General features: G+C 48.1%; 2 protein-coding genes across 2 annotated transcripts; both read right to left on the bottom strand.

The window, feature by feature from the left end:
• Nucleotides 1-1,090: 1,090 nt before the first annotated feature.
• Nucleotides 1,091-4,962, bottom strand: EAH_00038300 (hypothetical protein, conserved; the record flags this gene model as incomplete). Its single annotated transcript, XM_013395473.1, has 4 exons — nucleotides 1,091-1,659; nucleotides 2,074-2,191; nucleotides 2,841-3,055; nucleotides 3,549-4,962. 4 exons carry the CDS (start codon nucleotides 4,960-4,962, stop codon nucleotides 1,091-1,093), a joined length of 2,316 nt encoding a protein of 771 aa, XP_013250927.1.
• Nucleotides 4,963-7,197: 2,235 nt separating this feature from the next.
• EAH_00038310 (Proteophosphoglycan ppg4, related, related) lies at nucleotides 7,198-14,066 on the bottom strand (the record flags this gene model as incomplete). Its single annotated transcript, XM_013395474.1, has 16 exons — nucleotides 7,198-7,428; nucleotides 7,541-7,611; nucleotides 7,737-7,916; nucleotides 8,134-9,359; nucleotides 9,471-9,522; nucleotides 9,762-9,894; nucleotides 10,038-10,228; nucleotides 10,324-10,516; nucleotides 10,625-10,692; nucleotides 10,795-10,867; nucleotides 10,981-11,214; nucleotides 11,312-11,493; nucleotides 11,626-11,800; nucleotides 11,913-12,019; nucleotides 12,147-12,962; nucleotides 13,223-14,066. Coding segments are annotated over 16 exons (4,776 nt in total), but the record flags the coding sequence as incomplete, so codon positions are not given.

Genomic DNA, 14,066 nt, shown 5'->3' on the forward strand with positions numbered 1-14,066 from the left:
ACTATGCATATTATATACACGTATAGTATATATTGAATATGTCCTGTACAGATAATATATCCAACATATTATATATACATTACATATTAGATATATTATGCATATTTTATATGTATACACAATATATATTGTCTGTATATGATATATATATATATGTCATATACGTACTATACATAATTTATATAGTGTGCATATTCTTTTTACATATAATATATATATTGTATATATATGCAAATATATGATATATATACACAATATATACATTATATATACTGTACAAATTAGAAATGTATTGCAAATTTCCTGTATACTGCATATATTATATATTTACATATACGGTATTATTTATATATTATACAGTATATTATATACACTATGCATATTATATATGTATATGTGTATATATAATACATATATATATATATATATAATAGATAAAGAGACAGAGAAAGAAAGTTGTACAAATTGCATCAACAGACATGGGCAGGCCAGCCTGCGCCGACCTCAAAGTAAAAATATACATAAATATAGAATAATAAATGAACAAGTAAATATATATATGCATATATATGCATAAGCATACCTATATAAATATACATGTACAGGGATATTTATATATATATGCATATATAGAATATATATATATATATATATATATATATATTCCCTGGCGGCCTTGCCCCCGAAGTGGCAGTTGAAGGGAAGAAGGAATACGCAGTGCGGTGTTAATCTATATAGAGTATATATATATATATATGTAGAGTGCGTCTACGCGTGTATATATATATATATATGCATATAGAGTGCATATATATATATATATGTATATTTATATGCACATATACATATATATACATATTTGATCTTCGATTTTTGATTTTTGAGTGTCACTCCATCCGCTGGCGGTTCTTCTCCAAATAAAAAGTTTTGCTTTTTCCCCTTGGGGACCGCAGAATCGGGCTGTTTCCTTGCTTCGACAGAAGTGCTGCTGCTGCTGCTGCTGCTGCTGTTACTGCTGCTGCTGCTGCTGCAGCTGTTGTTAGTGCTGCTGCTGTTGTTGTTCCAGCTGCTGCTGTTGCTGCAGCTGTTGTTAGTGCTGCTGCTGTTGCTGTTCCAGCTGCTGCTGCTGCTGTTGCTGCTGCTGCGTCTGTTGTTGCTGTTGCTGTTGCTGCGTTTGTGGGTCATGGGGAGGAGTTGGTGTGGGTTCAATATCTTCGTTAGATGTGATGCTGCTGGGGGAAGAGGCGGCGAAGGCTGGTAGTTTGAAGCCTTCAAAACTGTCTTCTTTTTGTGTTTCCCATCTACTAGGCAGACGTAAATTGATATCTTGATCGAGAATATTATTTTTTAATGAGGGTAGAGGCACCAGCAGCGCTGGCCTCTCAGCACTATATACTTTACTTTGATGTTTACGCCAGAAAGAATCATAACAAGATATACGACGAGAAGGGAGGTCTTCAAGCCCCAAAGACTCCTCTGCATGCGTTTTACCATTATCAAAGGTTGAGAATTTCTTCGGTTGCAGCAGCAACTCTCCTTTAGGGTGGTGGTGCTCCTGCTGCACTAATGCCTTATCGGAGAAATGAAGCAGCAAACGAGGACTACAAAACAATTTTATTGCCTCTACAGGGCACTCCACGTCAACCGCCAGCACCAGATCTGAGGTGTACGTACAGACACTCCAACGTACATTGAACTCAAAACCCTTATATATCCATATATATACTATATATTATATATATTTTACAGTTAGTGCGGTGTATAGATGTGGTGCAAGCTCATGAACAACGCAGATGCAAACAGAAATGCATTAACAACAACACGCAATAACTCATAAAGTAATAATCCTGCTGCTGTTGCTGCTGCTGCTGCAGCTGCTGCTCCAGCTACTCAGCAGCAACGAAGTACACCAGGGGCAGCAACAGCAGAAGCAGCAGCTGCAGCAACACCAGTAGCAGCTGCATCAGCAATAGCAGCAGCAGTAACAGCAGAAGCAGTAACAGCAGCAGCAGCACTAGGAGGAACAGCAGTAACAGCTGCTGCTGTTGCTGCTTCTGCTTGATATATACGTACCTACGACCATGTTGACGGTGTTAAGGAGGTTGTTTGCTTTGTCTTTCGCGATGATTGCCGTTGTCTGTGCTTCTACTTGCGCGTGTATCTTTTTGGTATTTTCTTTTTCTTTTTTGTTCTGTGCAGCAAAACGAAACAACAGAATAATCATATAAAAACAAATAAAACCATCGTCTCCCCGTCCTCACCATTGCACGCAGCAGCAGCAGCAACACCTTCAATAATGCAGCAGCAGCACCCGTGCATGCAGCAGCTTTCTTCGTGTATATATATATATATATATATATTATATAGTTTAAGAAACTAGTGGATGTATCTAATAATAAATGTACTGTCCCGTAAATTATATACATACATGTAATATATAGACATATTCATATACGTGAAGACACACACGCACACGCACATACATAGGCAAATGCATATAGGCATATATATATATATATATAATACAAAGACTAAATAAATAAACATACACATATAGGCATATATACATAAAATATATGTATATCTATGCATATATATATATATATGTATATTATATGCATGCATACCACCCACGCCTTTCGTCTGTGTCACGTTAGAGGTTGTCACGTTAGAGGTTTCAGTTATGGCAGCCGCTGAATGTTATATTTAAATAAATAAATATGGTTGTATATCTGTATATTTAATACGAAGAAGATATAGATAAAATAATAGAATAACTCTTCTTGCATAAGCGCACATAATTTGATTTCTTTACTTTGTCTGGTGTTGCTGCTGCTCACCTGCTGTTCGATTGCTTCAAGTTTATTCTTCATCTCCTGCTGCAGTTGTTTGCCTTCTTCTGCAGCTTCTGCTGCTGCTCTCTGGCGAAGCCCCACTGCTGCTTCTCTTGCTGCAAGCACAAGCGCTGCTGCTTGTGTCTCTGCTTCATGCAAGAGAGATATTGCATTACTCGCACAACCCGAAGCCAGAGACGTAGAAGACGGAGACGGAGGCGCTGCAGCAATATGCACACACAAACCCTAAAGTTTAAACCCTAAACCCTAAACACGTGGGGATATGTGCATTTACGAGGTTATTTCAGGTTAATGGCAAGGGTTTCCATCCAATTACGACATAAGAAACATATTTAATATATATATATATATATATATATATAATCCACTACTATACGCATGACTAAACAAACACTTTAAAAACAGATATATACACACAACAAACATACAGACAAACACACAATGAAGCACACAAAACAACATAAGCAACAAAAGGATATTGTATATAAATAAGCAACATGGAAGACGCATGCAGAGAGCGAATTAGAGAAGACATATATAACCAATCATTCAACGAAGAAAGAAATAAAGCAGAGCAGACACTACAAAGCAAATGCAATAAACCCTAAACCCTAAAGGTTGAGTCTAAGCGATACCCCCCCTTCCCCTTCAGGGGCTTACGGTTTAGGGTTTAGCGTTTAGGGTTTAGCTCACCATAGAAAAGCTGTGAAATGCTCATAGGCTGCAGAGTCATGCCGCAGCAAGAGGCAGGGGCTGTCTCTATTTCTGCTTCCGAAGGCAGCAACTCTTGGCTGCTAATTGCTGCTGCTGCTGCTCTTCCATGAGCAGCAGCAGCAGCAAACAGGGGAGGGGCCACGAATTGAGTGTCTCTGCAGCTGCTGAGGGAAGCCAAGCTGCTGTCGCTCCTCTGGCATACTAACGGGCGTGGTTCCGCCTGCTGCCCTCTGTGAAACAAAGGATGCTGCGGCTGCTGTGGCAGGCGCTGCTGCTGCTGCTGTTGCTGGTGTTGCTGCTGCAGTCTGGGCTGCTGCTGTTGTTGCTGCAGCGGGGGCTGCTGCTGCAGCGGGGGCTGCTGCTGGCGCTGCTTCTGTTGGAGCTGCTGCTGGTGCTGTTGGTGACGGTGCTGCTGCTGCTGCTGATAGCGTTGCTGCTGCTCCATCTGGATTCTTGCACCTGCAGCAGCAGCAGCTGGTGCTGCTGCTGGAGGCCCTGATGAAGAACTCAGCAGGGACGGGGCGGTTGGCTGCCGCAGAGGAAAGGCGAGGGGTCTGGAGGGAGAAATCAACTTTGCAGGCCTTGGTGCTGCTGCTGCTGTTGCTGCTGGCGCCGTTGCTGCTGCTGCTGCTGCTGCTGGCGCCGTCGCTGCTGCTGGCGCTGCTACTGGTCCTGCTGGTGGTGCAGCAGGTGCCGCAGCAGCTGCAAGGAGAGCGCTAGGAATAGCTTGCTGTAAGCCCAGATAGGCTTGCAGGGGGGTCCCTCGTTGTTGCTGCTGCCATCTCTGAGCCCCGCCTGCAGCCGTGCGGCTGTTGTAAGCCATCGAGATGCCGAGATTCGTTTTAGACATCAGCGCTTGTGCAGCAGCAGCACTACTGGATGCAACAAGAGGAGGACCGACAGGTGGCGGCCTGCCCTGCTGCCGCTGCTGCTGCTGCTGCATTTGCGCAGCAGTTGGCAGTAGCACATGCGCCGGTACACCCTGTTGAGGCGCATGAGAGAAGATAGAGGGCGGCATTGTTAGCTGCACAGCTGCAGACTTCCCTGTATGAGGGAGGGAGGCTGGGAGCAACCGCTGCTGCTGCATTTGCTGTTGCTGCAGCTGCTGCTGCACCTGCACCTGCTGGTGCTGCAGCAGCAGCTGCTGCTGCACCAACTGGTGCTGCAGCAGCTGCTGCTGCTTCGGTGCTGGAGACACTGCAACACCAGTTCCCGTTGCTGGTCCTGCTGCTCTTGCTGCTGCTGCTGCTGCTGCTGAGCCCCGAGTCTTAGCGGATATAGCGTAGGCTGTAGAGCCGCTGTTTGTCTTGTCTGAGGCATCTGCGCGTTGGAGGGCAGCTGGCTGGTGGCTGCGCGTCACTGCATTCGCCTGTTGTGTGATTTGTTCAGCCATCGGGGAGTTAATGGAGCTCTCGAATTCAATATTTGTTGCAGTTTGTCTTGTTCTAGAGGCAGCAAGCTGCAGCTGCGCAACTGGAGCAGTCAACAAGAGCCGGCCATCATGGCGGTTTGTCCGAGTGGTTAAGGAGGTGGACTCGAAATCCACTGGGCTCTGCCCGCGCAGGTTCGAATCCTGCAGCCGTCGTTTCTTTCATAAACGGCTATATTTTGCAGCATGTGAATTAAGTTCGTTTCCTGAATTCAGAAAAGCGGGAAGATGCCAAAATAACGTCGAATCAGAAACAAAAGGCAGCCGTACAGGTACAACTCTGCTGCAACGAATGAAAGACGGATGGATGGCGAGACGCAGTGCCTCGGAACTCTGCTTAAGATCGGTCTTGCACACACAGGGAGTTGTATTTCTTGTTTCCAAAATAAACGGAAACCTTTTTCCTTGATTTCCCCTTATTTTATCTCTGCAACGTAAGCGCAGATACAGCACCACGGGTGCCGCATGCTTGACAACAAGGTCGGTGGCACGTGGACCGCCAAATGTTGCATACCATCACCAAAGTAACAAAGAAGCCGGACTTTGAATGTCTCATTCATTTAATTTAAAAGCCAAGAAAAATAAACGCTTACACACATATTTATCTCAATGTTTTGCTCTATTTGCTTCAGCGAGCGAGCAGCTTTCCGCGTTATTTAGCTGTTGTTCAGTGCCTCCCTGGCGAGACCGAGGCGCTCAAAATGTTGACTCCAGGCCAGCAAACACAAAGCCTGATAGTCTTAAAACTAGAAATCTGTACGGGGCCAAACTGCTTAATGTAAATAAATAAACAACTGCCGCAGCTCGTAGAACACGTCAATATCGCTTGGCCCTTGCAGTGGCGAGCTGGGATAACGTCGAACTTTTATAGACCGGTGTTCCTGAAAACGCTGCTGACCCTTCCATATCCTGTCTTGAGGCGTCCACACAAGCCTGGGGCTGGTGCGAAGAGCTGGCAGCTGTGATGCGCTGTAACACACTGTGGTATTGTTCAGCAGTTGCAGCGCTTCTGCAACAGAAATCTATCAACGTGAGGAAACAGAGGCAAAAATGATTTCATTACGTGCATGCACGAGTAGCACACGTAGCTGCATGCAGCTGTTACATCTCGGTGTTATTTATGCCGGAGCAGCATCCAGACGTATCTCATCATGCTCTGAAGCTGAACCAACCGGATGTACAAGCTAGAGGGATTTTTCGCTGAGAAACCCCAAAGCCCACAGTATCCTCTGTTGCGTTGCACCAAGATGGAACACACGAAAAGTTGCACCAGTGGACAGGGCCCACTGTAATAAAAGCAGCAGCGGGGCCTGCTGTTGCAACACCAGCGCCTAAAAAACACTTGAAGAGCAGCAAGTACTTGCTTGTAACTCTTCAGCAGGAGCAGCAATAGGAAAAGAAGCAGCAGCATTGCGGCGCTGTTTTAGGTAGAAGCTCGACGGTCTTCAGCCGGTGCAGCAACTACACTGCTGCATCGGTACATTATACACCCTAGTCAACAATGGACCACGCGCAGGAACGCCTTCATGTTTGAACTATTTCTAATTCCACTACAGACGTTTGCCTGGTAGAAAAGCTGTTCAAGCCCGCTCGGTTGCAGCTAAAGCGGGTGATGGTACTCTAGCATTTGGATTCTGAACCGCACGGTTCTGCTGTGACGTTTCTTTCCGTACATATGAAGTTTAGTATACGTGCGTGCCAAGCCGGGGATAGGCGCTGACTATTAATGTCCATGCTTGTGCACGGTTGCTTGCCAGAAATCAGGGATTCGGAGCTCTTAACATGCAAATTTGAACATCCATGAAGATAAAACCATCCCGAGATATTAGAAAAAATTTGTTGATATTTCGTGTAGCTGAAATTTCAACAAGGTGATCCGGAATGCCAGTTCCACCTCATTCAAACGGTCCGTTCAAGGGTGCAGATACCAACTATAGAAGTAAGCATGAAGCGCATGCGTGGGTTAAGGCTTTCATCTATATTTCATAACAGCACCGTGCATGCTACACACATTGTTGCTTGCTGCGACAAAACCCTCACCTCAGCGCCGCGTGTATCGCGATTGTCACAGCAGTTATGAATAGGACTGTAGCCGAAACCAGAAAGAATGGTACTTGTGAAGGCTCGAAACGCCTCTAGACCGTGACATTGCTGCTGAGCTGCAGCGGCGACTCAGTAATGCCCCAGAAGTTACGTGATTCACTGAACTTTCGCCCACGGGTGGTACAAATCGGGTGAGATTCCGCGCAAATGAAGCTCGATACAAGTATCACGGTGTCTAAAAATTATTAGAGAGAGAGCTGCATACCCCACGGGGTGAAGACAACAGACCACTGTCCAAGGGTTTTCTGTCACGTGAAACTGCTCCAGCCATAACGTGTCACGGTGCCAAGCTAAGAGCAGCAGAGGCTCCTCATTGTTATCTGGTTCCTAGAAAAGCTCAACCAGCAAATTTGGATGCCACCTGCTCCAGCAGATCAGCGAAAACGGAACACATGACTTGTGATTAACCTTATTCGTCGGTGTGCTCTTTTGGAATGACCACTAGCCCTCGCCAAGCAATGTCCTTCTTATTTGTGCGCCACATAGCTCTGATTCCACCTGGTGATGGCGCTGAGATATACACAGACACACGGGCGCAAGGCAGTCTAATATATCAGGACATCAAATTCCAGATGTAAGATGGTTAAGTTCTGACGTCAAGCAAGCCGCCATCTGGTGGGCCTAACTTGTTTTACTTTTTCTTTCCTGGCTGGAGTGTTCATCAGTAACCACCGCTTTTGCTGGCGAAGGAGAGAGAGCGCGAATCGTCTGCTCCTGGGTACTTGTCTCAGGGAGAACAGCTAGCGACGCGATGTGCTCCTCAGCCTCCTTATCGGCAGTTCGCTTGCTCGCGTCCCTCGTTTCCACAACGTGACCTGGGCCACATTCAGAATAATTCACTTGCGCACGATTGCTCTGCTTGTCTGGAAGCTCTCCAGTTACAGACTGAGTCCTGTTCAGTAGATCCGCACTCCTCTCATCTGAGTTTCCCTGTGTGTCGTCATTCATGCTTTCTGGCTTCTTGTACTCTTCGCCTGCACCCCCCTTACTCTCGAAAGCCTCTCCCCGTCTTACTCTTATTTATTTGCTCACCAGTTGTCTCTGCTGTTCCTAACGGGTTGTCTAAAGCTTTTGAATTCGCCTCGCTTGTTTCCTTGTCGACTTTGCCTCCTTTGGATCCACTGCGAGACCCCAGAGTTACCAAAGGCTTTTCTTCCACAGGAGGCAACTCGTCGGCGGGCTGTAAGTGCGGCACAGAGCCCTTCTGCGCCACCCCGTCCTTGTGATCGAGTTCTTGAAAGTTCTTGTTGTCGCTAACCTTCCCTTCGTTCTCAAGTTGTTGCTGGCTCTCTCCTCCCTTAGAACTCTCTGGCGGGCCTTCGGTGTTTGGAGGCATTTGGGCACCTAGAGTCGGAGGCTTCTTTGGCTGCTCAAGCAGGTTTTGTTGTGTCTCTGGCTTGCTTTTGCCCGCAGCAGACAGCGGCAGCTGCTCTACCGACACAGCAGGGTCACTCTTTTTGACGCTTGCAATTGTTTCAGGAGGTGCTTCTCCTTTCCCCACAGAGAGTGTACTTCCGACCCCTTTCGCCTTTGCAAAAGAAGCCATCTTGTTGTTTAGCGCAGGATTCTGGCGTATAAGCAAGAGATCTGCAGGGCTTTTCCCCCCTTTAGACTGCACAAATTCAGATGAGGAAGGGAGGGCGCCTAGTGACACACTAGGCCTAAGGGATTTATCCCTTCGATCACTTTCGGGTTCAAAGGAGACAGGGCACGACTGCCACTTTCGAGCAGATGCGTCAAAGCTCTTTACATCTTCAGCAGAAGTAACTGCACTGGAGGAGTCTGAGCGCTTGCGACTTTCTACAACAGATCTGCTACTCCCGGATCTGTTGGTGTTCAAGTGCACGCCTTCAGAGCTCCTGCTCTGATGGCGTTGATCAACTGGAGAATCACCGCTAGCCAATCTGACTGATGTTGGCGACTTCAGCACTTCGTGAAGCCGCGCTCCCTCCTTTCCCGTTGAGCCCTGTACTTTGGCTTTCCAGGCCTGCAAATCCTCCCGTTGGCGTTCAAGAATTCGCAGTTTTGCTCTGCGCTCCTCTTCTATGGACTTAGCGGCCAATTCAAAGGCATAAAGCAAGTTGTATGCTGCACTCCTAAAGAATAGGACTGTTTTTCCCATGGCGAAGTCTTTCAAGTCGATGTACTGCGCCAGTGTGCCGATGATGTCGTTCTTTTCTCCACTTGCCGCCTCCCCAAACAGCCGAGGGCAGTACTTCGGCAGGTCCTCCAAACGTGCCACCACAGGAAAGCCAAAGCTGAGTTGAATAAAAGCATAAGGCAAAGCCGAATTGTACCGTACTCTTTGGCAATGGGAAAAGAGGATACAAGTGCATCTTCATGCGCTGCGCTCAATGTGTCTTGCTTACCTTTGCCAATCCTCAACCTTCCTCAGCTCTTCATACATCCAACTCGTTAACCCTGTAAAAACATAATGCATGCTCAGGACTTCCTACAGTGCGAGTCTCCTGAATTAAACCGAGATGCATTAGAGAAATTTCATATATATTCATGGGGAGCCACTGAGACGACAGTTGCGCAAGCTGGCGTGAATGAGCTGCCCCTTACGTACAACGATAAACCACTTTAAACCACTTTAAGGCTAAGGAAGCACTCTCGTACAGTGCTCATCTACGGATATTCGTGAAACGTCTACGTACGATAGTCCGAAGAGCGCACGACAAGAACTGGTCTCTCCACCAGGTTGATCGCTAGAGAATCCTGAACGGCTTGGAGCACTCGAGCTGCAGAACTACAGTTGGTAATGCGCCCGCACATTCTTGTGGCGGAGGCCTGAATCAAAGTACTCACCACAAGCACAAGTTTGTGACCCTTCTCTCCTCTGCCAGCATCTTTTGGGGAACTCAATACGTCTGAACTGGACAGGAAATAACGTTTAAAAGAGGCGCCACAGCAACTCCCCCGTGGTTCCTTACGGAACGAAGCAGGCTCCCAATTAAACGAAATGTAGGTCCCTTGATTGTTGACGAAGCCCTTGTCAACTCTGCCAAATCTGTTCGAGACCACTGGCCTAGCCAATCAATGAGCAGCGAACCGTCGGGGGAGGCGTTCAATACTTCCTGTGTGCATGGCTTTGAGCTTGCAAACTCCATCCAGGCAGCCAAGTCTGCAATGAGCGCATGTGGAAAGATTGCCGTCATGGTTACTGAGCAACTTTACGAATGATCCATAACGGCTAGCCCACAGAGACAATTTACGCACCTTCCATGTTCCTTGGTCCACCAGCAAGAAATGGGAAAAGGCCGCCGTGTCTTGAAAAGAGAAGCTGCAACAGCAGCTGAACGTGCGGTTTCTGTCGTATGGAGTCAAGATATACAGGCAACTTTACCTCATCGGCATCCAGGACACGTTGAAGGTTGTGAATGCCTCGGAATCCAACACCTAAATGCAGCGCCTGGAGATGAAAGACCACCCAAAAACACTCTGGTAGGCTATCCTAGTAGGCCGGAAAACGTAGAATTGCGCTTCACCTACGGGTACACTTAGGGTCCTTACAAATTACCTGCAAGGCCTGGCTTGCGAATCCCGCGAAGGAGAGGGGTCCATCTGACGAATTTGAAAACGGTGCCTCTGCAGGTATCACAACAGGAGATATCTCGAACTAATATACTATACCAAGGAGTGACACTAGCGGGGGGCCAAAACTTGGGAAAGTGATGGAAAGTTGCATACCTTCAATAATGATCTCTAGAGCTCTACTCTGAGGAGAAAATGGCTTCACGGGCATGAGCGGATGGAAGGAACGCTGCAAGACCAACCAAAAAGGAACACAAAAGGAGAGGCATGTTTGCTATTGAAACGCAAATACTCAGGCACAGAAACAATTGAAGCCCTCTTAGTCGAGCGTTTCGCGCTGACCTGCACTTCCTTATTGGCGAGTTGTATCACGAAGTAAAAAAGACCCTCATACAAAGCATTTCTGAGTTGTCGAGCTAAATCCTCGTCTTGCCCTGAACACTGCTTATATATCATGCGAATTTGCCCTGCCTGTGCACCAAGAAGCTGTTCCGTGAAGTCGAGGTCTTCAGACCGTAAATTGGCGCCCCGACACAGGACCCAATAAGCCAAACAAATACGGATGATACTTGTAGCCTGCAGAGGCAACATGAAAGCACCATACATCTAAACCACCACACCACCGAAGCTGGCGCTGAGCAAATGCAAATATATAAGCAGAGTAATCGCATACCTCCATGATGTTGCAGCCGAGCGTCGTCCGTAGCACTTCTTTTATAGCTAAGAGCCCCTCCGAAGACCTTTCACTTTCTTTAAAATGTACGAGGCAGCCGTGTAGCAGAGAGTCTTGGACTTTATTGGACGACAATCCTGGGAGGCCTAGTACTTGTGGAGTGGAGTCGCCAGACAAAGCGCCTGCAACAAATGCTTACAAGAGTTTAAAGCAGCACTTCTCTAGGGTGCCGGCAGTGATTTGGCCCGAGGAAAGGCAACAAGCTAAGACGGGGCTTCAAAGGACCGTGGGCTTCAAAGGACCGTCGTACTTACTCTGTACTGTGAGAAGTACAATCTTTAAAAGACCTTCATCAGCAGGAGGGGGCTCGCTTATCACGGAGCCTGTGAGAGAGATGCATCTTGCCTGGCCAGTGCCGTTAAAGCCAATTATCCACCTCCACTGGCACAAGCTCCACTCTCCCTTGTCAGGTGACACAATGGTGCTCCACTGAGCCAAAACCTGTGAATAAAAGAGAGATGTACGCGAGCAGTCCTGTGGAAGTTTCCCAGAAGGGTCATTAATTCGAGTCATACGCTGTGCTGGCACTGAGCAACCTTACGTCGTATATGCGATTCACGCTGTTGATGAAGAGCATTTGCTCCTTCACGGCGAATCCGCTCAAAAGACCGAAGCCAGCGAGCAGGGAGGGCACAGCTCGATCAGTGCCTGTACGACCCGACAGACAGAGTTACGCACAGCAGGCAGCCAGTCAAATGGTAACCAATCGACAGTCTCTGCAGAACCACTTTTAAAAGAACATCTTGACTAAGCACAGTCGCTTGAATAACCGTACCGTGATGACAGCCTCCTAATACAGATATGAATTGGCTCTTCTGGTGCAGCAGAAGCTCGCTCCACACGCTGAGCGCTGTGGCATACTGTACAGGTGGAAGCTTGCATATCTGCATGCAGCTACCGCTGGCCGAGGTCTTGAGGCTGCAGTCCCAAGGTATAAGGTCGGTGGGAGAGTCGTACAAACCCTTGATCTCGTCGAAGCCAACGAGCGCTCCAGAAACAGTACCCATTTCTGGAACTGAAATTTGCTGAGACTGGGGTAATGCATCGACTCTTGGAAGGGACTCAACTACAGCCTTTGGACCAAGGTTATAAAACGTGTTCCCCGTCGAGATGTAGTCCTGCGTTTCGAAGATCAGCAGTTCAGTATCAACTGTAGTGGGGGCAAAAGACCAATCTCTAGCTATCTTCTGTTTGGCGGCTGCTGCCACCGGCTCAGCACTTGGCTTCACATTCGCTTTAGCCGTAGATATGGATGTCTCTTGGGACATGAGTTTGGGAGTGGGGGGCTTCGGGAGGCCAGCACCTTTTGAGAGCGAAGGCTCTCTAGCCTTAACACTGGGGATTCGTTTTGGCTTCACATTCATTTCAACCCCTGAATTTGATGCCTTCAGAGGCTCAGCTTTGGAGGCCTCCTCTTTGGGAACGGCATCATCTAGGCTGATCAAGCTTTCTGCCCTCTTAACACTTATGCCTCTTGGCAGCAAGGCCGTTGACAGCTTCATGAGATCTACAGAGTCGAGTGAGCCTCCAAGCTGAAGAACAGATTTACCCACATCCGATATAGACCCTCCCTCCGACGCACAAGAATCATCTGACAGCCGACGAAGTACCCGCAAACCAACCGCTTTCAGTGACTCATTTGGAATCGACGGAGGACCGACTGAGCAATTCGTTAGAGCACACAGAACACGTTGAAAACAAGCATGCTAGACTACACCGCTCTGGCATCGTACCCACTATACATATTACATCCCCTTTATTCACAGCCACGCCGAAAATAAATGTCTACACCACTTTACCTGCGGTTACACTGGAAACTCCTGACCATATATTTCCCCCAATCCCACCTACCCTCCCACAGGTCATTCAAAGGCATTGGCAGCCTGCCCACAGACTTCGCCTTGCTCTCACCCTCGCTAGGCTTCTCCGCAGAACCCTCCTCCATCCTCTCGTAAACCGCTAATTCCTCTTCATCTCCAGGACCCTTCCCCTCCACTGAAGGAACAGCCTTCGCTCCCACTGACTTAGGAAGCAGAGGAACACGCTTAGGGTCAAATGCTTTGGAAAGCAGCGCCAGTTTGCCTACAGCCTTCGCCTTGCCCTCATCCTCGCTAGGCTTCTCCGCAGAACCCTCCTCCTTCTTGCTCTCTGAAACGTCCGCTTCCTCTGCATCGCCAGGGACCTTCCCCTCCACTGAAGGAACAGCCTTCGCCCCCAGTGCCTTAGCAAGCAGAGGAGCACGCTTGGCGCCAAGTGCTTTCAAAGGCGGCGACAGTTTGCCCACAGCCTTCGCCTTGCTCTCATCCTCGCTAGGCTTCTCCGCAGAACCCTCCTCCTTCTTGCTCTCTGAAACGTCCGGATCCTCTGCATCTCCAGGACCCTTCCCCTCCACTGAAGGAACAGCCTTCGCCCCCAATGATTTAGGAAGAGGCGGAGGACCCTTGGCGCCAAGTGCTTTCGAAGGCAGCGGCAGTTTGCCTACAGCCTTCGCCTTGCTCTCATCCTCGCTAGGCTTCCCCGCAGAACCCGCCTCCTTGATCTCTGTAACGCCCGGATCCTCTGCATCTCCAGGACCCTTCGCCTCCACTGAAGGAACAGCCTTCGCTCCCACTGACTTGGGAAGCAGAGGAGCACGCTTGGCGCCAAGTGCTTTCGAAGGCAGCGGCAGTTTGCCTACAGCCTTCGCCTTGCTCTC

The sequence above is a fragment of the Eimeria acervulina genome, genomic scaffold (genome assembly GCF_000499425.1).
Source record: "Eimeria acervulina Houghton genomic scaffold, Eah_scaff432, whole genome shotgun sequence".
Classification (NCBI taxonomy): Eukaryota; Apicomplexa; class Conoidasida; order Eucoccidiorida; family Eimeriidae; genus Eimeria; species Eimeria acervulina.